At 33.9% G+C, this 24,983-nt stretch overlaps 1 protein-coding gene across 3 annotated transcripts in view; it reads right to left on the bottom strand.

The window, feature by feature from the left end:
* Positions 1-24,983, bottom strand: part of DMXL1 (Dmx like 1) — a 148,984-nt gene that overhangs the window by 77,155 nt on the left and 46,846 nt on the right. For all 3 annotated transcript variants that reach the window (XM_053910559.1, XM_053910552.1, XM_053910558.1), the window contains exons 11-23: positions 22,643-22,896; positions 21,858-22,536; positions 21,651-21,772; positions 18,826-18,915; positions 18,643-18,745; positions 14,054-14,173; positions 13,544-13,762; positions 9,015-10,700; positions 7,644-7,751; positions 3,775-3,944; positions 2,960-3,057; positions 1,802-1,967; positions 317-578 (exon numbers count right to left, since the gene is read on the bottom strand). In XM_053910559.1, coding sequence (XP_053766534.1) covers positions 317-578; positions 1,802-1,967; positions 2,960-3,057; positions 3,775-3,944; positions 7,644-7,751; positions 9,015-10,700; positions 13,544-13,762; positions 14,054-14,173; positions 18,643-18,745; positions 18,826-18,915; positions 21,651-21,772; positions 21,858-22,536; positions 22,643-22,896 — 4,077 coding nt within the window. The remainder of the gene's footprint in view (positions 1-316; positions 579-1,801; positions 1,968-2,959; positions 3,058-3,774; positions 3,945-7,643; positions 7,752-9,014; positions 10,701-13,543; positions 13,763-14,053; positions 14,174-18,642; positions 18,746-18,825; positions 18,916-21,650; positions 21,773-21,857; positions 22,537-22,642; positions 22,897-24,983) is intronic.

Raw genomic sequence — 24,983 nt, 5'->3', positions numbered from 1 at the left:
CTTTATATCACTATTTTCTTCAAAACATCTGTATTTAAATGTTTATATATTTATGTTGCATACATCAATTTCATAAAATCAAAAAACCCCAAGTCTTTGACTTTCAAAGGATTTGTTTTTCTGAAATAAAACAAAAAACACCCCCAAAAAACAACCAAAAAGAGATGCATAACTCTTTGTCCCCAACTAAAAAGTAAGGTCTCAGACTATGTCTTCAACTTGCTTTGTATTACCCTTAGTACCCTATAAGTATATTCTGTATCCAGCAGATACTAATAAAACTATTTATCATTAGCATCTTAAAAGTGCGGCTTACCATCCTCCTCTCTGATAGGTTGTTTTATTAGTGTTTCCAGAGCACTACTATACTCTTCCAAAATCCAATATGCCATACTCCGAAGAAAAGGATCACAATGCATATTGATGTTCAATGAATTGACTTCATTAGCAGGAGAAACAATTCCCAAAACTTTTTTACATAAAACAGACTTATATGTTGCAGATTTATCAAATTCAGACTCATAGAGTCTTGCTATTACAAGAGCCAACTGAATGTCATTTAGTTTCTCAAGACACACCTTCCAAACAACAAAAAAAGAAATATTGTTTATAAATAAGGATTACTTTTCACTTAAGAGAAACTCAACTGACTCACTAATAACTAGATGAACATAAGGCTTTATCAATATTTGAAATTAGTGAACAAGGATGATAAGAAAAAACATACTGCTTATTTTAGCAAGTCAACTTGACAGCATTTATATTAATAACTTACAAATCTATCCGCCAGTACTAAATATGTTTGCAAAAAGAATTGGCCTAGGCTCTGGCTGGGTAACTCAGTTCATTGGAGTGTCATTCCAATGCACCAAAGTTGCAGGTTCAATCCTTGGTCAAGGCACATACAAGAATCAACCAATGAATGCATGAATAGGTGGAGCAACAAATCTCCCCCTCTTTCTCTTCTTGCCTCTCTCTCTCTCTTATTGCCTCTCTCTCCCCCTAACTTCCCCTTTCTCCCTAAAAAATAAGTAAATAAAAATTTAAAAAAGGAATTGGCCTAATGAGGAAATATTGAGTAATTCTTAATAGCATCAGTTTAAGTGACATATTTTATTTTATTCATGTACTTTTGTTCTTCCCCATCCACCTCAGCAGACTATAGTGTTTCCAAATTTAAAAAAGTTGTTTGTTGGCATGAAACTCTGAGCAAATGGGCAATTTAAGACAGAAATGTTATACCTTAAATGTTCATAATTTTTTAAGATTTACTGAGAAATCATCAGTTAAAAATTTGCTAAGGTTCTTCAACTAAGAGCAAAATACATATAGATTCAAATATATTTAAATTAATAGGACACAAACTTTTTTTTAACCTATTCATGAATTTTTTTTAAAAGATTTTATTTATTTTTAGAGAGAGGAGAAGGGAGGGAGGAAGAGAGGGAGAGAAACACCAATGTGTGGTTGCCTCTCATGTGGCCCCCACTAGAAACCTGGCCCACAATCTAGGCATGTGTCCTGACCAGGAACCGAACCAGTGACCCCTTGGTTCACAGCCCGAGCTCAATCCACTGAGCTACACCAGCCAGGGCTATTCATGAATATTCTTAAGAGTCAAATCAACTGCTTATCTCTACCAACACAATTTTAAAAGTCATTATTATATATCATCAATTACTTTAGGTATGTAGCCTTGTGTTATTTCCACTAGACTTGAGCTGAAATTAAAAAATTGGAATTTAAGCCTTAGATAAAGAGCTTAAGGACAAAAATGTTATTTTTAAAAAGGTTTCATTACCTCAATTGCATCTCTGAGGCAACCAGCTAAAAGAAAAAATGCTGCAGAATGTTCAAATCTCTGTTTGCCTAACAAAGAAAAAGCATTCTTTAAAGCAGCTTTACGCCACCTCTCATCTTCAAAATTTTGTCCAAAAAACTGTGTCATTTTGGTGTCTTTTTGCGATCTATAAGAAAAAGGAAGTTTAAAAATTTTGGAACACAATGTTTCTACATTAGAACCGATTTGATAAAGTTAGCCAGCCACTTAAAAGACTTGAAAGAAACATTTCACAGTTCAAAAGTTACTATAACATCTTCTATTCTGAGCAAAGAACATTTATGATAAACATTTAGTTTTTCATATATATTTCAGAGATTTCTGAAAAAAATTCTTTCAAACTACTAAGAAAACTATTAGCAGCACTATGAGAAATTATTTTTAAATCCAGTGACATACATAATTTTTATTAATTTCTGTGCTACTTCTCCATTTAAACCTCATCAATCACCTTTACCTCCACTGGCCATGTAATGATGACACTTAGATGATCAGAATCTAAAGAACCTATCCTGATTCAAAACAACCTAAAACCACTCTCTTACAATACTGACTAGTACAACAATTTTCCCCCAAAGGCTGCTGTTCCTATAGATTCATCTGAAAAGAAACCTAAAACAAAGACTTATCTAAATCTTGCAAGGGACAAATGAAAGAGAAAATTTTTAAGTGACTCAATCTCAACTCTGGTGTCTGGGTCCACAGGAGAAGAGAAGTTTACAGGCTATTTTAGAGGCATAGCCTGGTCCGCAGTCTCTTACAGGACACAGGGTAGATGCCTATTCCAGACTCCAACAATTCATTTTTCCCACTTCAAATGCAAATTTCTGCTTTAGTTCTTTGTTCTATAGGAGTATCACAAAAAGTTCTTAAAATAAGCAAAATAATATTTTTCTGGACTGATATAACCAGAAAACAAACTAAAATGACCTCATCAAGATCTTCTGCTCTGGAAAACGCCTGGGCTTCTTCCCTATGAAATTCCTCCTTAAATACAAAAATAACTACATGAATCTAAGAATCTACATGAATCACACTAACCAGAATAACAAATCTTTACTTCATACATTTACTCCTTATGAAAAGTTTTTCATTTTAAAGTATAGTTTTCTCACTTACCTATATAATCCCCAAATCACAGCTTTCTTTTTCATTGCAAGATAAAAAATAGCAGCATCTAAAGGATCATTTTTTCTATAAAAGGCGGCTTTGGCTACCTATAATTAGACAATATTGGTCAAAATTTCACAGAAATCATTTTAAAGTAAACAGTTTCCCTCATATACAAGACTGGCATACATTATCTGTTCAAATGTTCAATGACTTTTTAAAATATGCATATAAACACATATATATATATTTAACAATTACAAAAGTAATTTTTGGTAGTGGCCTTCAATGACACAGAGAGGTGAGAACAGGACTATATTTTTCATTACAAGTTCTTTTGTACTGTTTTATTTTTTCTAAACATGTATATATATTATTTTATAAAAATCAGACATATACCACTAAGCAAATATATCAACTAGCAGTAAGAATTAGAATATACATTTTAAAATGTTATATTAACCTGCCCTGGCTGGTATGGCTTAGTGGATTGATTGCCGGCCTGCAAACCAAAGGGTCAGCAGTTCAATTCCCAGTTAGGGCACATGACTGGGTTGCAGGCCAGGTCCCCAGTAGGGGGCACAAAAGAAGGAATCACACATTGATGTTTGCGTTCTTTCTCTTTCCCTTCCTCTCTCTAAAAATAAATGAATACAATTTAAAAAAATAAAAAAGACTATAATTATAAAAAATATATTTTCAAAAAAAAGACAATTAAAATCATTTTACTGCATCAAAAAAAGGGTAAAAGGAAAGGAAATATGGAAGGTCATTTAAATATCCAAAAATATAATACATTTTTTACACCAATATAAAATACTTACCTTTTCTATGCATTTACGTAAGATGTGGGTATTCCGGACCCACCACCCCACACCCATAGCTCTCAGCTCAGACCAAGTAGGACTATCTTTCTGCATTGTTGGCAGCATGTTCAACAGTTCTTCTTGTGCTACTGAGTGAAATGCCCAGGCAAAATGACTGGTAGACAGACCTGAAGAAATGTAAAATATAATGTTCATAAGAAATATAAACATGATTATACAATGATTATCAGAAATGTAGGTTCTATATTTGCAATAAAACTGTCTAAATTTTATATGTAATGCAAAAAGTTGCAATTAAGTTGTTAGGGCTACAGGGAACATGAGCTATTTTTTTTTCTTCTCTAAACAATTCTATCATGTCAATATTCTCTACAATGAGCATATATTTTCTGTAATTAAAATATACAAGTATAAAAAGATGGAAAAAGTGATTATGGCAAATTCCTCTGTGCTGGGTATTTTTGTTCTGTACTTATTACTCATGACTTTTTTTTACAAAATGAAAAACACAAAGTATTAGGTTGGCCAAAAAGTTCACTTAGTTTTTTCCATATGATGGCTCTAGTAATGCTAAGTTGTTTTTAACTTCATTCGAAAAAATTCTGTTAGACTGTATTGTGACAGCTGTCAAATCAGTGTGTATTTAAAAGAAAACTTAACAAAGTTGGTGAATTTTTGGCAGCCATTTTAATATTGAAGATGGAAGAAAATATACATTTTCAGCGTATTATGCTTTATTATTTCAAGAAAGGTAAAAATGCAACTGACATGTAAGAAAAGATTTGTACAGTGTACAGAGGTGCTGTGACTGTTCACATGTGTCAAAAGTGGTTTGCAAAGTTTCTTGGTACTACTGGCATTTTGGCCAAGTAATTCTTTGCTGTGGGGCTGTCTTATACATTAGAAGACGTTTAGCAGCATGCCTGGCCTCTATCCACTAGAAGTCAATAGCAGGAGAGAGCCGATATACTCAAAATATCCAAATCACTGGAGTTATTTGTGAAAATAAAAAATGTCTTTTATTTTACGGAAAAAACTAAACAGACTTTTTGGCTAACCCAATATTATTCTATAGTGGTATGTGTAGTTTTTTTTTTTCAAAGCTGATTCTCATCTTCCCTTGGTCAACATTTGTATTATAGATTTAATTCCGTGGAATTAAAAAAGCACCGAGTAGACATTATAGCTTAGTGAACAGAACTTAACATTGTAAAAACTCGTATCAAAAAGTTTTCATACTGTTTTAATTTGTTTTTCTCTTCCATTGATACACATTGTTCATAAATTGATTATTTTTATTAGCAATTTCATATGCCACCCTAAGTATATATAAATGTTTTCAGAATGAATTATTCCCTCTCTTTGGGGCATTTGATTTATATCTAGTTTTTCACAATACATACTATAGATATAAAAACCAGTTTTAAAAATCTTGTTTTCCTTCTCCAAAGTGGGATTAACAAATATATTCCCATGTTGCTTTTTAAAAAGGTTTTCCTAATTTTCATTACTATAACCAATGTACAAGTATCTGTTTACCAATTATTATGCTTCCTTTGGATTTTCTCACTTTTACTTTTGATACTAGAGTGAATTGTTACCTCATTATTGTTTTAAATTCAGTTTCCTTAATCATTAGTGAGACAGAGAATGTCCCCTGGTATTTCTTTACTCCTTGTATTTTTTTCATTATTTATATCTTTTGGCTATTTTATTTGTCCATAAAAAACCATTGATCCTTCATATTTTTATCGGTCCCTCATATAGTATAGATAATAAACTTTACCTGACATTAAAAAAAAAAAAGACTGTGAAGACTCTAGAATCAGAACTTCCTACATTAAACTCCATCTCTATCTCTAATTAATTATATAACTTTGGGTATATAAGTTTGTCTCTTGATTCCCCAATTTTTTCATTTCCAAAATGTGAATAATCATGAAACCTACCTTATTATGCTGTTGTGAGGATTAAAAGAAATAATACTGTTAAAGCATTTAGAATAATACCTGGCACATAGTATCATTACCCCATATCACCATATTAGGAAGGTACTTTTATATTTATACAGCACCATTTAGATCATTAATTCTCTCAACTTACTGGCACCACATGGGGTGTTTATTGTTCAGCTTCTATTTTCTCTTCACAGTACATTTTGTTTAGTATTACTATGGGTGAAGTAAATAATTAGTTATAAGATTTGGCTTTGACATATATAGATTAAAATTTTTATCCTAATATCCAGTGTCAAATAATTTGAAATTCTCACTATACCCAAGTCTATAAAAATAAACAAACAGAAATTTTTACAAAGACCTATGCTTTGAATGGACTGTTAACCTCTTATCTCTAAACCAAGTTAAGTATTTTTTCATTAACAGTTAAAGAATTTGACTTAGAATTTTAGCTTCACTTTTCCAAAGCTGAATTCAAAAAAAGGAGAAAGCAAAGAGAAACATAGAAAGAAAAAGAGACATCAAGAGACAAAGACCAATTAACAGAGGCTAACCTTTAGAGTTCTAATAACAACATTTAAACCTGTGCAGCCAATTATGCTAGAAGCCAGGTCTCTCTTGTACTTCTTGGGCATTGAGCCAATAAATACCCTGTTCATTTAAGTTATCTAAAACTTAAATAAAGTATTTTTGTTACTTGGAAAGTCCTATCAGTAGACAAGATTTGTCCAGGAAGTATCCAGCCAAGTAATATGAAAAATAGAGACATTTATTGAAGAAGATACAAGATACAAGAAATATTGTACACAGGATAATGATGCCTCAGTCCCTTTCAGAGCAGGGACCTTGGGACCTCACAGAGTTCTCCTAATTGCCATCAGCTACCCCATCATATTTCCCTGAATCTCATCAATGGTCTGAAATCTCTTCCCTTTCAAAGGTGATGTTAGTTTTGGGAAAAGCCAGAAATCACAGGGCGTCACCTCTGGGCTGTATGGGGGTTGAGTCACCTGGGTGATTTGATGTTTCATAAAAAAACTCTGCATGAGACTTGATGTGTTAGTGGGTGCATTGTCATGATGGAGCTGTCAAGCATCAGCTCACCCATAGCTGTGGGCTTCTAAATCATTTGAATAATTTCCTGGGAAGGGAAGGAGTCGTTCAAGCTTAATGCAAAATTTGATGCAGATTCACTGCTCTACTCACTCAATCATTTTGAATGTGATGGCCACACAGTAAACATGTTCACTCAATGGTGTCTACCACTACCACTGACTACATTGTTCATGCATGTGCATTGCAGTCCACTCTCCTTGGCTGCCAGGTTACATCACTGTTGAACACAGCATTCTTGTTACATTAACAATGGCTGGGCTTTTTCTGCACAGACCTCATATAATAGTAACTAGGATGTTATTAAATTAATATCTAAAATACACATTACTGTTAACAGTAGTTTTGGGGGTACTCATTTTTGGTAAAACAATTAAAAACTGAATATAAGTATCTTTCTGTAACAAAAATGTTATTCAAATTTGGGAGTACAATTTGAATTTAGATAAATGTCAAAAGGGAGAAAAGAAAATCTAAAAAAGAAATTAAAGAGAATGAAATAACACTCACTGCCTTTTAATGTATGATGTACTTGAAACATAACAGAATATCCAATTGCCCAATTGCTTCAGATTTCTATGTCTTCATTAACTCTAGACCATTTACCAAAAATATTCCAACATCATAAGTAAAGAAAATTAAGTGGAAATAAACATTTAAAAAATAAATTAAGGAGACTTACAATGTGTGAAATTTGCCATCATTATCATATCTGAGCAAAAACAAAGTTAAAGTTCTCAAGCCTTTCTTCTCTTCTAGCCTTACTTTCTTTTAATAGATTATTACCAAAATCACCTTGGTGAAGGAGTTGAGCTCGATAAGCTGGAAGGGAAGTTGTAAGAAAAGTATGAAGTCGAACAGCCAAAAGAAATTTTAACCCACATTCATCAAGAGTTTCTCCACCTATAAAAAGGAAAAAAAAATGTAGTTACTTATTTTTATTTGTAAAATAACATTTCATCAGCAAAACACAAGTAAAAACTAACAGTTCCAGAAGGAAACATGTCACAGTACCAAATACTTAGACAAAACATTCTGAAACTGAAGTTATCAGTCTAAATATTTCTAATATATCTTTTTTCTATATAATTATACATTACAGGAAGAAGTAGTATAGTTAAATATTTTGAAAATAATAAATAAAGAGAATGAATTAACTCAGGGTCTGTGACATTTTTTGTAATCGGACCTTCTCTGATCTGAAAAATACTTAAATTAAAATGTGACTAGATTTTAAAATAGTTTAACCTTCTTTGTGGTATATGTTACACTATTTCCCATTGTGATTCAAGGTCATATACCCATTCCAATAATTTGCTGCTAACACTGAAAGCCTTACTTATATAACAGTTATACAGTGGGAAGGCCTGCTTTTTACTTTCAATAATTAAAAACACCTATAACATATTTACATCAAAAATAATATCTACTGTAATGCTTCTTAAAGTAAAAGTATCATAATTCATGACCAACTTTTTTCTTAAATTTTTAATTATTGTCATTTTCTTAAATTTACCCCATATTTTCCTTTCAAGCACAGTTCAAGGAGTATACCCTGCTGATCTCTCTATCTGGTACACCTGATTGGACTTGTTAATTTTGGATATTATTTGAGATTTGATGGAAATTCTACATTCAAATTTGTTCATAACTCAGGAGATTAAGAAGACAAAAATGTTCTCTGGGTGAGGAAACAACCTCATTTCATTATGTTTATTTTTTGTTATTATAGGTAGCATATACAATAATGCAAATTTTTAAAAGAAACCTGAATATTTAAAAAAACAAATAATAGTGAATTATTACAACATGAGAGAAAACAAAGCAGAAAGCATATTTTCAGGTATCTAAAGCAATTATTTAATAAGAATGTTAATGTTTGCTAAACTCAAAGGATTCAGTTGGATCTTTAATATTATTAAGCAGATAATAAGGTAACAATTAAGTATGACTGGCATAATAAGTTTTTTTACAATTTTTATTTCAAAGTACTATGATTTATGGGATACATAGTATATATTCAAGTTAAAACTATTATGAAGTTAGCAATGATGATTAAAAACTTTCATGAGCTTCATTTTTATAAAAATTATTTTAGATTTTCTGTGAGAATAAGTCAAAATATCATTAGATTTTCCTCTGATCCTGTGCCCAATCTAGTTTTACCTTGGCTTCTGTCTCTGCTTTCTCCAATATCAGTGCTGGTAGTTGCAATTGTATCTGCTAAGGCCATCAAAGACATCTGCTCCATCCTGCTGAGTCCTGGTAAACTAGAATGAAGTAAGTGGCCAGAAAGAACCTGAGCATGCTCAGGACCAAAGTAAGTTGGACTGTATTGTGAAAGGTCAATAATCCTGGGCTTTGTATTTTCTTCATCTGTTTCTAACACATTACCATCAGTCATTAAAGTTGAGTTCTGAAAAAGCTCATCATAACTTTCTTTTGATAACTGGTGTGAGTTATTTAAGGTACTCTGATTACTAGATTTCTCCAAAGATGAGTAAGAGTTATCATCATCTGCTGCAAGTAAGGCATATAAAGGAAGTGGAGGAACCAAATCTATTTCTGTGTAATCTGTATTTTCACTCTTGTTGAATGCCTGGGGGTCTCTGGTGGTACTTCCACTGGCACTGATGGTGAGAGACCTAAGGCGGCGCTCATGATTGGATTCAGCTTCATTCAGAGCCACAACTTCTCCAGCAATGCACTTGACAAGATGTGACAAGATGGCCTTTGCTCTTCGAACTTTGCCAAGATCCATGAGTTCCAAAAGCTGCAAAGGATGGTACTGAGGTAAAGTTGGGGAAAGAACATGAGCTGCTTCAAAAAGACCTGAATCTTCCATGTCCACAGAAGGATCAAATGCAGTTTTCTTTCCACAGATTTTCTGTGCAAGACTGGTCATGGATCGAGTCAGAGTTTTCTTTGGAGGATGTAATCCAGAACTTGATGAATTACTCTGTTTTACTAAACTTATTATAGATGGAGTGCTCCCATTGTATGAATCTGTTATAACAGGTTCTTGTTTAGAAGATGGCTGCCACTGGGAATACACACGCATCTCACAATCCATTCCTACCACCAAGATGCCATCCCGGACCCATGATAAAGAAACGGGAAATGGTGGGAAGCCTTCTACAGAAGAAACCAAATCCACACTTCGTAGCAGTACAAATTTAGAAAGTGGCACGATTTTAGTACTCTCCCAGAAAGGAAATGCGAGGCTTTCCTTACCAGTCTGTTCTTGCACCTTGCCGGCTAGGGGTCCATACATAAAAAGTTTGGATCCAATTCCTATAGTCAAAATATGAGAACCATCTTCTCTAGACATCCAATCTAAGTGAATTAAATGCTTTATGTTTGATGTTATACTCTCTTTACTGGATAAACATACCTCTTGTTTATTATAGGCCACTAAATTGCTATCAATACTAATGCCAGAATCCAACATCGTATTTAACTCATCTAAATGAATCGTCTGTTCAAGGACCCAACATGAACCTCCTGTAGACTCACATTCAAAAATACTTACATGCATCACAAAGTCCTGAGATGATCTACTATTAGGTGCAGGCTGCTTATATGCTACTGCTAAACGATTTGTGTGTGCACAGCTAACTTCTACAGGCCTACCAGGTACAGTTATACTACTATTGCTCTGAAGTCCATCTTCAATAAGTAATGGCCACTCCTCCCAAATGTATACAAGATCCATTTTTCCATTATTTGATGTGGCAGATTCTCCATCTGTTACTCTGCATCTCCAGAATCTTACTTTCTCATCTGAGCATGAAGTTGCCAATAAATAGGGAGCACTGCATATGGGATATATGGAAGAAGAACTCAGATGACCTAAAATAAAAATAATGCATTGACAAAATATCAAATTTGATTAAATATTTCTATTTTCATGTACTAAAGTTTTTACTCTTTTGTATGAATTACTGTTAACAACACAACAGTTTAAGGGTAAATAAGATCAGTAAAAAGCTTTTAATGACATCAAAAGGTACATAAAAAGGACAGTAGTGCCAAAACCTAAAGCTGAAAGATCTCTGGGAGACTTTAGTTCAACTCCTGTATTTTATAGGTAAAGATCCTTAACCAAATGTGTAAAGTATTGTATGCCTTAATCAAACAGCTAGGCTAAGGCAAAATTAGAAAACCTGAATTCTAGTCCTGGTTCTCAACCAATATTCTTCTCACAACTCTTTGCTAGTTTTACATTATTGTTACAGACCTCATATTAAAGATATCAACGGTTTTAAAAACTTGTCAACATTCATTGGTTCTTTCTCTTTAATAGTTTCCAATATAATTTTGTGAATGGGCCATGCTTAATGGGCCCTCAATGAAGCATTTGACAAGCCTAATGCTGAGAAGAGTCTTAAGTGGGACAATGTTTTCTTGGGTTTGATGTAATCATGAACTCTTAATTTCCTAAACCAGGGGGTAGCAAATTTTTTCTTAAAGGGCCAGATAGTAATCACTATTTTGGGCTTTGCTAACTAAGGTCTCTTTTGCAACTACTCAACTCTGCCACTAGAGAGCAAAAGTAACCATACACAAAAGTAAATAAACAAATTGATGTGGCTACCTTCCACTCATACTTATTTTCAAAACAAGTAGGTGGTCCATAATTTGCCAACCCCTGTCCTAAGCTATTCAACATAAGCTACTAATTATAAGAAATGTTATATGGAATATATCATATTTTAAAAGCTCATTTCAACATAATTATAGTATCTTTTTCCTAAAAAGGTCCTCAAGGAATATAGCAATATTGCAATAGAACATAATTAGCATTGCCCACTGGATTCTCTGAGCTGTACAGAGAATAAAAGCTTATCCTTTAATACAGTCTTGACTAAAAAAAATTCTTAAGACTAGGAAATAACATTTACAGTAGTCTCCTCTCATCTGCAGTTTGCTTTCCGTGGTTTCAACAGCCAGCAGTCAAATAATAAATTAAAAATTCCAGGAATAAACAACTTATAAATTTTAAATTGCACGCCATTCTGAGTAGCGTGATGAAATCTCACGCTGTCTAGGCCTGTCCTGCCTAGAACATGAACCATCCCTTTGTCCACTATACCTACACTGTGTGTGCTACCAGGCTGTTAGTCACTCGGCAGTGGCAGCCATCCCAGTTATCAGATCGACTGTTGCTGTGTCACAGTGCTTGTGTCCAAGTAACCCTTGTTTTACTCAATAATGGTCCCAAAGCATAAGAATAGTGATGTTGACAATTTGGATAATTCAAAGAGAAGCCACAAAGTGCTTCCTTTCGGTGAAAAGGTATATATGTATAGGAACAAACATAGTATTTGTAGTGTTCAGTACTACGCTCAGTTTCAGGTATCTACTGGGAGATTTGGAACTTATCCTTCAGGATACGGGGATAACTACTGTACCAATTACTATTGTTTTGCCAAACGAAACAAATTTTTTCTTTATCCCCAGAACTTTTTCTTCCAAACTCAACTGGGGCTGAAGTTAAACAAGAGGGTTGTTTTCAGAAATATTTTCCGTTTCTCTTATATTTGCCATATTATTTTAATTGGAATTCAGTAGTAAAGATTATACTGTCTGGCTAAAGATAATAGCTCTTAAAAGTGTGTTAATGCAGGAGTCATTCTTTTCCAAACTTTAAATTTCCTTGCACTGATGCCTCTTTTATTCAATATACAAAGAAGCAGAATGCAAATGTTATCAGAACACTGTTAATACCCTGCTTAACTTCAATCAGAAAAGCATTCAAAATAATCGGTCAAAAAAAAAAGAGAGAGAGAAAGAGAAGTAGAAAAGGAGAAAACCCACACTTTGACTTATGAAAAGGAAAGAATTGAGTGAGAAGAAAATAGACTTTGTTTTTTTGATATCCGAGCACAGTGGTTCTTTTTCTTTTGTGTGCATTAGAATCACCTGGAAAGCTTGGTAAAGCAAACCCCAGAGTGTGTGATTCAGTAGGTCTAGGGTGCAGCCCAAGAATTTTTATTTCCAACAAGTTCCCAGGTAATGCTGATGCTAGTCTGGGGACCACATTTTGAGCACAGCTGCCCTAAGATAAAGATAATAAATATATATTAGAACCACGTACTCATAATCCTTCACAGCATATGGCACCAGGCAGCATAACCAAAACAATGGAACCTCAATTCTCAAACTTAATTTGTTCTGGAAAACTCTTCAAGAAGCAATTTGTTCACAAACAGAATCTTCTTTGTCACCTGAGAGACACATGATTGATCACACAGATATCCGCAGGTCAAGAACTGAGAATCGGAAGTTTTGTTTGACAACTGAGACATTTTTTTGGTGAACAACTTGGCCAAGAACCAAATTGTTCAAGAACTGAGATGCTTAAGAACTACGGTTTTTGTTATCAAAGTTGGCAAATAAGATACAATCACATTACCATCTCTGCCCTAGAAACTTTCAGTTTGTTTTCACAAAAGGATAATGAGAATTTGTTTTAAAAATCAGTATTTAAGACTATAACTAGCTGACAAATGTCAAAGTAATCTGAAAACAATGAGAAATTTAAGGTTTCAATGTAGGGTACTTAAAGATAGTCTTTCCATTTCTGCTTCTCTGTATATTTAAAAAGAGGTAGTTGCTCCTATTTTTAAATACCTAGTAAACACTCATGGATTACAAAGTTTGCTTGGTCTTTTTTCACAAAATTTACAAACCTGCTGATGGCTTAACACTTATTATCTCAACTCCTTCTGGCAAATGCAACTCTTGGCTATAAACCATTTCTGAAGACAGAGTCAATTTGCTGGTACTCTGAAGATTTGCTCTGCAAGCCTGATACTTCTGTGCAAAAGGAGACAGGATCTTCTCTGGAGAAGAATAATGTTCTTCTGACTGCCAAACTGCTTCAGATATTTTTGCATCTACTTTTTCATCTATAAAACATAAGAAAAAACCAAAACTGGAGGGAGTGGGGGAAAACCCTATAAGCATTATAATTGATATATTTCGTAATCCAAAACTGCGTTATAAAAGATTAAAAAGTAACCATATTAATGATTCTTTATAACAAGAAAATCAGAGATCATTTTGCTTTTTTAATTAACTGAATAAACTGTATTATCATCACTCAGTAAGAATAGCTTTAGAAACACACACTGAACTGTCTAATCATATGTAATTCGTTAATTTAAGCCTACTTAAAGTTAAAAAAAGAAACGACCTACCCAATAAGACAGGAGTAGACTTTAAATGTAAATTCCACATGTGTAATAATGAATGGTTATCTTGAGTGCACTCTATTACAATTAGGTAGAATTTTTCAGAAAATCCATTAGGTGAGCTGCCTGTTGGTATTAATAATATTTTTCAGTATCAACATGAACAAGTGAGACAACTTATAAAATATATCAAGTTAAAGTAAATAACTTAAAAAAAATCAAAACTCTTATCTACAGTTCCAAAAACAAAGTGGAATTATATAATGGAATCAACTCCTTTATCACATGAATTTGTATTAACTTAAAATTTTAACAAGTATGCTATGCTTAAATTTAATTTTGAATTGATAGGCTTAAAAAATCACATATTACAGTCATCACTAACATAATGCTCATATAAATTAGACCATATTAAGTAGGAAATTTCTGAATAGATAGGAACTATGTGATAGGAACTTTAAATCAACATATCATAATGAAAACTGTATTGTTAAACATATTTTGAAATAAATTAAGGCCTGTACTGAAATGACCTATTAACAATGTTTACCTAAGGACCAATATATAAGTATTCATTAACCAACAAATTATTCAGGAAAATTTTTCTAAGTAAAACTGCATAATTTAAGCACCACATAAATTGCTCAAAATAAACAAAAACAAAGCATCTAAAATATATCATAAAATCAGTGGTTCATTATTGCCTGAAAAAACCTTTTAAAAAATGCTAGATTTTAATCCAAGTTATTCTTTAAAAAAAAAAAAAAAACGATTTTACTTTATTTTTAGAGACAGGGAAGGGAAGGACAGGGGGGAACATCAATGTGTGGTTGCCTCTTATGCGCCCCCTACTGGGAACCTGGCCTGCAACCCAGGCATGTGCACTGACTGAGAATCGAACCTGAGACACTTTGGTTCGCAGCCCATGCTCAATCCACTGAGCTACACCAGCCAGGGCCAAGTTATTCTTAATTGTTTTCATTATGCACAAAATCATATAAAGACTGTCACATTATAGAAAATATATAAATCAAAGACCATATTAATCAGAGAGAAAATATTATTAGAGTGCAATCACTTTGTCCTTTTAAAATTGCATACAAAAAAAGTTTTCAAAGGAACACTAGGAAAGAAAGATAACCCTAAGTGCCTTAAAAGACTAAATGAAACGGTAACTTCAGTAATGTGTTCTGGGTGAGTCAGGCATTTAAATTACAAGAATTAAGAGAAAGGGAAAGACCAGGGATTATAAAAAGAAAAAAATAACAAATCTATTTCTAATAATTTTTTAACAAGAAAGAATGCCCCAATGATAATATTTGTAAAACATTTCTTCTCTTCTTGCCATTAAAGTAAAATAAGATGAAAACATAACTATATGCTAGAAAACTCTGATAATAAAGATAGTCATTTTTGAGTAAAAGTAAGAACTCCTTGAATATTTTAAGAAAAACTAGGAAAAATACTTAGTCTTAAAGAAAAAAGTTAAAAATTAAAGATTCATAGAAAAGAAAATATTAGAACAGATGAAGATCATAGCAAAACTCAACCTTAAGCATAGGACAGTAATTTCTCTAAAGTCTTACAAAGAGTTGCACTGTTAACAATGCTAATTATTTATTAATACTTTAATATAAAAAAGGTAAAATAAAGAACACTTTGTTGATATAAATAACCCTTTATCCTGTACTTGACATCTTTATTTCCCTTTTTTAGCATCTTTCCATCATTATATTCAGAGGTTACAAAAGCTCTGGAAGTATCTTTGTACAGTTCATGAATTCTCAAGGTAAATGACAGAAGACTAAGTGAAAGCAGTGAGAAATTAAAGTGCAGAATTCAAAGAAGTACTGCTTAAAGGAAAAGGAAAATAGAAAAAAGGTAGAATAAAGAAACAATGTACAACAGGAGTAAAAAATACAATCTGGAACAAATAAAAATGGGGTTACTAATATCACTTGAAGCTTATAATTGACTTTTAAAGCAACAGGTACACACTGTATGACTGCTTTGTGAGGCAAGTCATTTTGTGTTTGGTTTGGCCCTGTAAATGAAACTGATGACCAAGAGATTTTAGCTTTGTTTTTCTATTATCCTTTATGCAAATAAATAGTAAATATTGAGGGAAGGCATTTAAATAATTTTTAAAACTGTTTAATTATAAAAGTATTAATTAAAACAGTTTCTAAATTATAACTTAGAGCTAAAAATTATAGGTGCGCACATTATCCAGATTGTTAGGGAAGGACTCCATCCATCAAAAAGCACTCATGCATTAATGACAAAAAACATTTATATTATGTTTAAAAAAAATAATCAATAAACCTCCTTCAATTTCTTCATATCCCCTGACTAAGAATAAAAAGAGTGGTGGGGGTAAATGCAGACAACTGTACTTGAACAACAATAAAAAAAAAAAAAAAAAGACACTGGCATTGGACTTCCAGCCAAAATGGAAACGTAGGTAGACACGCTTCACCTTCTCGCACAACCATAAGAAGGATCACAAATAATCTCAAAACAGAATACAACCAGAACTGTCAGAAAATTGAACTATATGGAAGACCGAACACCAAGGATAAAGAAGAAATATTCATCCAGATGGGTAGGAGGGGTGGAGATGGGGAGTCGAGCAGAGAGGACATAGTGTGGTAGTGGTGGCAAGGCAGTGGCAGTTGGCAAAAGAGGTGGTCTCACATTAACCTGTGGTGGATAAAAACCAGGAGGGACATTTGGGGAGTGAGCCATCCCAGCCCCAGGACCTACCTCACTGCCCAGGGTTCCAGGGCTGGGAAAATAAAGCCTCATAATTTCTGGCTGTAAAAACCAGTGAGGCTTGGGTCAGTGGAAGAAACTGCTAGTCTCTCAGGAGAGTCCATTAAAAGGGCCCACAGGGTCCTAGAACATATGCAAATGCACCCACTCTAGGATTCAGCACCAGGAAAGCAGCTAGATGGGCACCAGTTGCATACACAAAGTGGGGGAAGTGACTGGAAATGGGGTGAGAGCCAAGCAAGTGGCATTGTTCCCTCTCAGGCCCCTTCCCCACATACAGAGCCACAAAGTTGTGAAGCAGGTTGCCCTACCCTGGGGAATACCTAAGGCTCTGCCCCTCACAACGTAATAAGTATGCCAAGACAGAGTCAAAGAACCTCTACCCAATACACAGAAGCAAACACAGGGAGGCTGCCAAATTAAGGAGACAAAGAAATATGGCCCAAATGAAAGAACAGATTGAAACTCAAGGAAAAGAACTAAGCAAAATGGAGATAACCAACCTATCAGATGCACATTCAAAACACTGGTGACGAGGATGCTCAGAGAACTCACTGCAAATGCATAAGGGAAGAAATGAAAGCTATACTAAGTGAAATAAAGAAAAATCCATAATGGAACCAACAGTGAAGGAAAGGAAGCTGGGGTTCAAATCAGCAATTTAGAACATAAGGGAGAAATAAACAGTCAACTAATACAGAATGAAGAAACAAGAATTAAAAAAATCAAGGAGAGAATAAGATGACTCTGGGACATCTCCAAAAGTGCAAACATCCAAATCATAGGGATGCCAGAAGAAGAGGCAGAGCAAGAAATTGAAAACTTATTTGAAAAAATAATGAAAGAAAACTTCCCTAATTTGGTGGAGGAAATAGACATGCAAGTTCAGGAAGCACAGAGAGTCCCAAACAAGTTGGACCCAAAGAGACAATACTAAGACACTTCACAATTAAAATGCCAAAGGTTAAAGATACAAAGAGAATCTTAAAAGCAGCAAGAGAAAAGAAGAGAGTTACCTACAAAGGAGTTCCCATAAGACTATCAGATGATTTCTCAAAAGAAACACTGCAGGCCAGAAGGGACTGGCAAGCAGTATTCAAAGTAATGAAAAGCGGGGACCTATAATCTAGATTACTCTATCCAGCAAAGCTATCATTTAGAATGGAAGGGCAGATAAAGTGCTTCCCAGACAAGGTAAAGCTAAAGGATCATCATCACCATGCCTTATTATATGAAATGTTAAAAGGACTTATTTAAGACAACAAAGATCAAAACTAGGAACAGTAAAATGAGAACAAACTCAAGATCTATCAATAAGTGAATCTAAAAAAACCAAAAACTAAGCCAACAACTAGAACAGGAACAGAATCATAGAAATGGAGATCACATGTAGGGTTATCAGCAGGGAGGGGGAAGGGGGTGAATTGGGGAAAAGGTACAGGGATTAAGAAGCATAGTTGGTAGGTACAGAACAGACAGGGGGATGTTAAGAATAGTAAAGGAAATGGAGAAGCCAAAGAACTTATAGGCATGACCCATGAACGCGAACTAAGTGGGGTGGATTGCTGGAGGGAAGGTGGGTATTGTGCTGAGGGTGGTAAAAAGAAAAAAACTGGGACAGCTGTAATAACATAATTAATAAAATATACTTAGAAAAAGAAAAAGAAGATACTGGTATTTATGATAAATAATGCCACAAAACTACACAGGAAAGTTTTAAGTTCAAATAGATGATATGAAACATTATATCAATTGATTTTTATTAACTGCCTAACACACCATAGAGATTACTTCTCATTACATACAAAATTCATCTTTACCTTCATCAGATAATATTCTGTCTTTTGCTATACTTTTCTTCTTAAGGTTATTTAAAATGAAGTCTTCTTGAAAAACATGAAGCAGCTGGGTTTTTCGGCCTTGCTGAATGTAAATAAAAAGCAACGTAAGTTTACATATATGTTATTTATCTAATACTAAGTGGACAGAAAAATAATACTTACAAGTTTTGTAATGGGATCTAATGCGATAATACATCCTGGCCTGGCTGTTGACTGTTGACTTACGATGTTAAACACTTCACCAACATATTTCTGTTTTTAAAAAAATGGATATCTCCTTTATTAAACAATTAAATAAAATAATAACAACAATGTGAAATTCCAGGCATAGTAAATCAATAATAAGTATGTTTGATTGTGGCTAAATAAGTTCTCAAGTCTCTTTCATATAAACATTCTAGGACTTTACCTTAATAAGGAATTACATAGGAATGAGTAAAAATTACAGTTCAGTTGGTAAACAGAAAAACAAAAGGAATTCTTGGTAACTTTAAGGGGAAAAAAGTGTTTTACATCCATGAATGTGAGAGACTGACTTCAATGTCATAGGACTGTCCTAAGAATCAATACTTTTTCAACATTAATTTTCAGGTGAGAAGGACGGAGCTAAAGATACAAGTTAACATCCTGTTTATGTATGTATGCTGATTTCTTGAGCCACTTATGTCCTGACTGCTGTAGTCAAGATCATATTGTTAAATTCAATCTGAGATGGGGAGGAAATGCAGACAACTGTAACTGAGTAACAATAAAATTTTTTTTAAAAATCTTCATCATCATACTTGGTCTATCAGCAACACTTGATTCTGGTGATCAACCCCTCTCCCTTGAAATAATTTTCTCCACTTGCCTTCCATTGTACACCAAACTCATCCCACTTTTAACAATGGAATGCCCATTCCATTGGGTTTTCAATATGACCAAAACAGACAAAAATCAGAGCTTATATTCTACTGAAGGGATATAGAGGGAAAAGGTAAAAATATATTAATAAATATGATGGAGATCAACAGTATTGCTGAAGTAGTAGGGAGTGCCAAGTAAGGTGCTGGTCAGGGAAAGCCTCATGAAAAAGGTACCACTTGAGTAAAGACCTGAAGGAGATGACGGAGCTAGCAGTGTGAATGTTTAACACTTTTAACAATGGGTTCAATCCTTCTATCACTCCAATTTCCAACTATATTCTCTCCCTCAGTGATATCATCTAGCTCCACAAATTCAAATTTAAATTCTGACAACTACTTTTATCTTTAGACTAGCCTCTGCCTAAATTCCAGAGAGTAGCCTACTGGATCTCTTAAATGTCAAATAGGTATCTCAGAATTAACATGTCCCAAGCCAAGTTCTTGAATACAACCTGCTGCACAAAATTTGCTTCTTATACATTCTTCTCATTTCACATTGAGGCAATTCTATTTTTCCTAGGGCTCGGCCACAAATCTTGGGAGTCGTCGTCTCTTTCTCACACAAACCCCATATCCTGTTCAATGCTAACTATTCCAAAACACATCCAGATTGGATGAATTCTTATTTTCTTTATCACTACTATTGTCACCATTCTAAGCCCCTTTGACTCTCTCTGGGATTACTGTAATAGCTTCCTGAATGTGTCTGATTTCACTTCTCCTCCCTTGTCTAATCTATATAGAAATCAGAGTGATCCCTTTAAATCCTAAATGACATCATAATATCACTCTGATTTTCTTCAATGGGTTCTATATCATTCAGAGTAAAAGCCAAAGTCAACACAATTACCAATGAGGCCTTATTTGGTATGGCCAGGCTAACTTTCTAACTCATCCTGGACTACTCTCCTGCCACCTTACTTATTCTGCTCCAGCCACAATGGTCTCCTTGCTGCTCCTTTACATACCAAACATGTTCTGGGCTCAGGATTTTTGCCCTGCCTCTTCTCCCATAATACTTTTCCTCTAAACATTCACACTGCTAGCTCCATCATCTCCTTCAGGTCTTTACTCAAGTGGTACCTTTTTCGTGAGGCTTTCCCTGACCAGCACCTTACTTGGCACTTCCTACTACTTTAGCGATACTGTTGATCTCCATCATATTTATTAATATATTTTTACCTTTTCTCTCTATATCCCTTCAGTAGAATATAAGCTCTGATTTTTGTCTGTTTTGGTCATATCAAAATTACCAGCACTTAAAACAATTCCAAAAAATAGAAGGCCCACAGTAAATATATTATTTCTACTAAAATGCTATATATGTGGCTTGAAAAAAACTATTCTGTAAAACCATGCATTAAAAATTTTTTAAAACTTAGTAACAAAACAGGATTAGAGCATACCACTGACACCCATGCAATTTTGTAAGCAGGGCATTAACAAAAACATTAACTGGTAGCTGAGGAGACACCTTGAATCTCCTAAACAGGAAGCTCAGTATAGCTGAAGGTTAACACAGGGAATATTTTAAAATACCAAAACCAAAAATGTGAAAATACTGGCTTGCAGGAGCTGTTGAAACAATACAGATGGTGGATTGCCATTAGCTGGGCACAGGAAGAAGTACTGTCTGTCACAGGACAAAAGTTTTGCAATAGTGTTGAAAGGACTCCTGCTTGTAATACAACAAAGCTGAGAGCTTTCTTCTTTCTTGGTTAAGATTAAAACTCCACTCTTGTTATTCTAGCTCCTTTTATTTAAAAAAAAAAAAAAAACTTCAAAAGAACCAACATATATTCCACATTATACTGCCATTAGTCCTCATTTATCTCTGAGCAAAAGTTATTACAGAAACACATATTGTAAGACACAAGACTTTACTTCTGAATAAAAAAAAAAAAGGTTTCTTTTTAAAGGAACTTAGAATCACTGTAATGGTACAATGCAGTTATGAAAAAAAATAAAATAACTAAACAACATACATTATAAATTATGTCACAATTTTAAGATATGCTCAATAAGTATAAACTAAGGACCTAAAAATCATATAATATGCTTATGTTAAAGCCATTTACTTACAGAAATTTCAGGATTGGAAAGCTCACTTAGAAGTTTCTTGGCATCAATAACTGCTTCATATAATCTCAGATATTGTCCATCACTTGCTACAAAGCATGCACTAGGAGAGTTGCAGTATGCACCTATGAAGTATTTATGAACATTTAAATCCTTAAGCAAAAATGCCAGAAAAACCTAAAATTATTAAATAAAAATCAGAATGCTTACCTAGACAGTAACTGGGTATAAGAGTAGGCAGCCATGCCACATTGGAAAATGCGGAAACATGAAGAGAATTAATCCGGGCAAGCTCAGAAACACCTCCAGAAAAAGACAATGGCCCAACTGGATCAACCCTCCAAAGAATTAGTTCACTATAAACTGATTTGGGATCCTGAAATGCCACGTCAACAGTATTCTTATTCTGCCGTGCCAAATCTTCAGTATTTAAAGCATCATAAGGTTGTTTTTGGCTATCAACCTCTGGTGTCCTTAATGCATTATGGTGTGATGTCGTCAACAATAATGGTAATACTGAATGGCAAGCTAAATCATTAAGATGAAAGCGATGACCACAATATCTGGATTTGTGCGAAATACTGAGAACTGTAGAAAAAGCAGATTCCTCGGCAAAACTAACTAGCCACTGATTCAGAGAGCCATCAGCGTGCTTTGAAATCATCATAACATTAGGGGTAAAAATACTTAATTTTAAGCTATTAGTTGATTTACTGTGACCAGCAGAGATAAGCATTGATGTGGAACGTGTAAGGCTAGAAGGCTTTTGTTTCCCTTGCTGAATAGCCAAGTCAACATTCTTGGTACAGGCATACATCACTATGCTTTTACAGAGAGAGTTCGCATCACCTGTGGGGAAAGCTACAGGAATTCTGGAAACAAAGGACACCTAGAATTAAGAAAGTTAGCATTAGAATGCATGAACTTATACAAAGATGTATTACAAAACTGCACCCACATTTAACAAGAAGTAGCTCTCCAGAGGATCAAAGTACCTGTACTTGTCGAAACATACCAGGCTGGTATTCATCCAGCCAATCCACATGCCAAACCAGCAAAGAGCCATCCATGGGATGAATACTGAATAACATGTCTGCATTTTTACTCCATTCAGAAAGAAGTACTTCAATCTGATGATCAATGGCAGCTGATGGTAATGGTACAAAATTTGAGTTTGGTACCATTTTATCATCACCCAATTTCTTCTTTTCATGATTTATTTTCAGATCTTCAACACCATCATCCATTTCTATAAGCAAAAGTGTTCATGAACCAAGTGAATATAATCAAGCTATTACCATGAATTAAGAAATATCTTTAAAGATGCATTCAAGATGAAAAACATAATAGTTTTCATAAACAAAAAATGGGCCCTCCTTTAAAAATAATTTTGCTCCAGGAATATAAGGCAACTGGAGTTAACACAGTAATCAGAAGGCCTATAGGACTGAGTCAGTGGATTACAGGTAGAAGGGCTATTTTTGGACTGGAAAATAGGTAAACTGGTTTCTAAACCCAGTACCACAATTAACTACTCAAAAGTGAGACACACTACTTCTCTGACTCTTAGTTTTTGCTCATGGTAAAAAGAGGGAGTTGAAACTGGGGCTATTTTTAAAATATATTATTGAAATGTAACTTTTTTCATAATATCAGATTTATCAAAACCTGAGTCTGCTATACTAGCTATTCTCTAGGTGTTATGTACTTATTACTGATATGACATTTTAAAGAAACCATTTAAAGGAATACATTTATAACAGCCCAATTTCCAGGTTTTCTCCAACACATAGGTGACCAGAAATAAACTGGTACCACTCTGGCAAGGTGGCTCAGTTGGTTGGAGCATCATCCCACGTACCTAAAGGTTGTGAGTTCAAATCCTAGTCAAGGCACACATCTAGGTTATGGGTTTTATCTCTGGTCAGAGCGGGTTATGGGAGGCAAACAATCAATGTTTTTCTCTCTTTCCCTTCCTCTCTTTCTAAAATCAGTGAACATATCCTCAGATGATATTAAAAAAAAATAAATAAGTAAATAAAAATGAAATAAACTGGCATATCAACTTAATACAGGTAAATATGTATATTCTAACCTTAATTTCAAAAACCCTGGCCCCATTCCTATTTAGGAATAGAGAGACTTTCTTAAAAGAGACTCTCAAAAAATGTTAGACTGTTGACCAGATTTTAAAAATTGGTCAAGACATACAAATCATTGAGAAAAAGAAAAATAATTCAATAGAAAGTCAGGCAAAGGGCACAAAAAGGCAAACCACAGAAGGGTTAAAATAATTCTATTCAATATGCTTCAAGAAAATGCCAAGTAAAACAAGATGCCATTCTCCCCATATTTATTGGCAAGGGTAATAGAATGAAAATATCCAGTGGTGGCAAGGCTTTGAAAAAAAATAAACCGGTAAAACATTCCTGGAAGTCAATTTGGCATAAGTTACTATGCGATACACTTGAAAGTACTACAAAATAACATTTAAAAAGTTAAATCAAAAAAATTGGCATAAGTTAATACAATTTTAAAAGTTTATACTCTGGCAATTCCCCATCTAGGAATCTATGTGATAGAAAAATTCAAATAAAGATGAAAAGATATGTCACTGTACCATTATCAGTATAGTGAAAAACAATTTAAATCTATTTAAATGTCCAACAATAAAGGAAATCCTGAAGTTTTCTCTTGAGATGGATTACTCATAAACTTAAAAAAAATGATATTGAAAGGTTCCCATACTGAACTTAAAAAGCAAGTTAGAAACACAATTTTTGTTTAAAATTGAACTCCCAAGTAAAAAAAAAAAAAACTGCCTGTATAAATATGTTATAGGAAGACAGAGAAACATAAATGTAGGAGGAAACTTACTTAAACATATGGAAACTTTATACCTATCTATATCATTTGATTCTTCTTCCTAATGAGCATGTCCAATCTTATAATCTTATAATTAAAACAAAACTTTTTAAAAATAAAAACATTTATGAACCACAAACGGTAGCAGAGATGGCTAGCTGGCCATCACAAATTTGTGCTTTTTAGTCCTTAACACAGAATGGCCAGCTATCCAGTCAAGGACTACAAGGACCCTGTGACTAGTGCTTTATAATGAAAGAAGAAAGTGATGTGTGCCAACTCTAAGTCAAAGTTAAGAAATAGCTATACCTTCTCCTCTCTCTCCCAACCTGACTAAGGCTAATGCAGAAGAGTTTAAGGCCCTACTATAATGCTTCTCTAACTTTAATATATATACAAATCACCTGGGGGTTTCATTAAACTATGGATTCTTGTTTAGGAGCTTTGGGTAGAACCTGAATTGTGCATTTC

Source organism: Desmodus rotundus, chromosome 1, assembly GCF_022682495.2.
Source record: "Desmodus rotundus isolate HL8 chromosome 1, HLdesRot8A.1, whole genome shotgun sequence".
NCBI lineage: Eukaryota > Metazoa > Chordata > Mammalia > Chiroptera > Phyllostomidae > Desmodus > Desmodus rotundus.
This window is presented reverse-complemented; position numbering and strand designations above follow the sequence as displayed.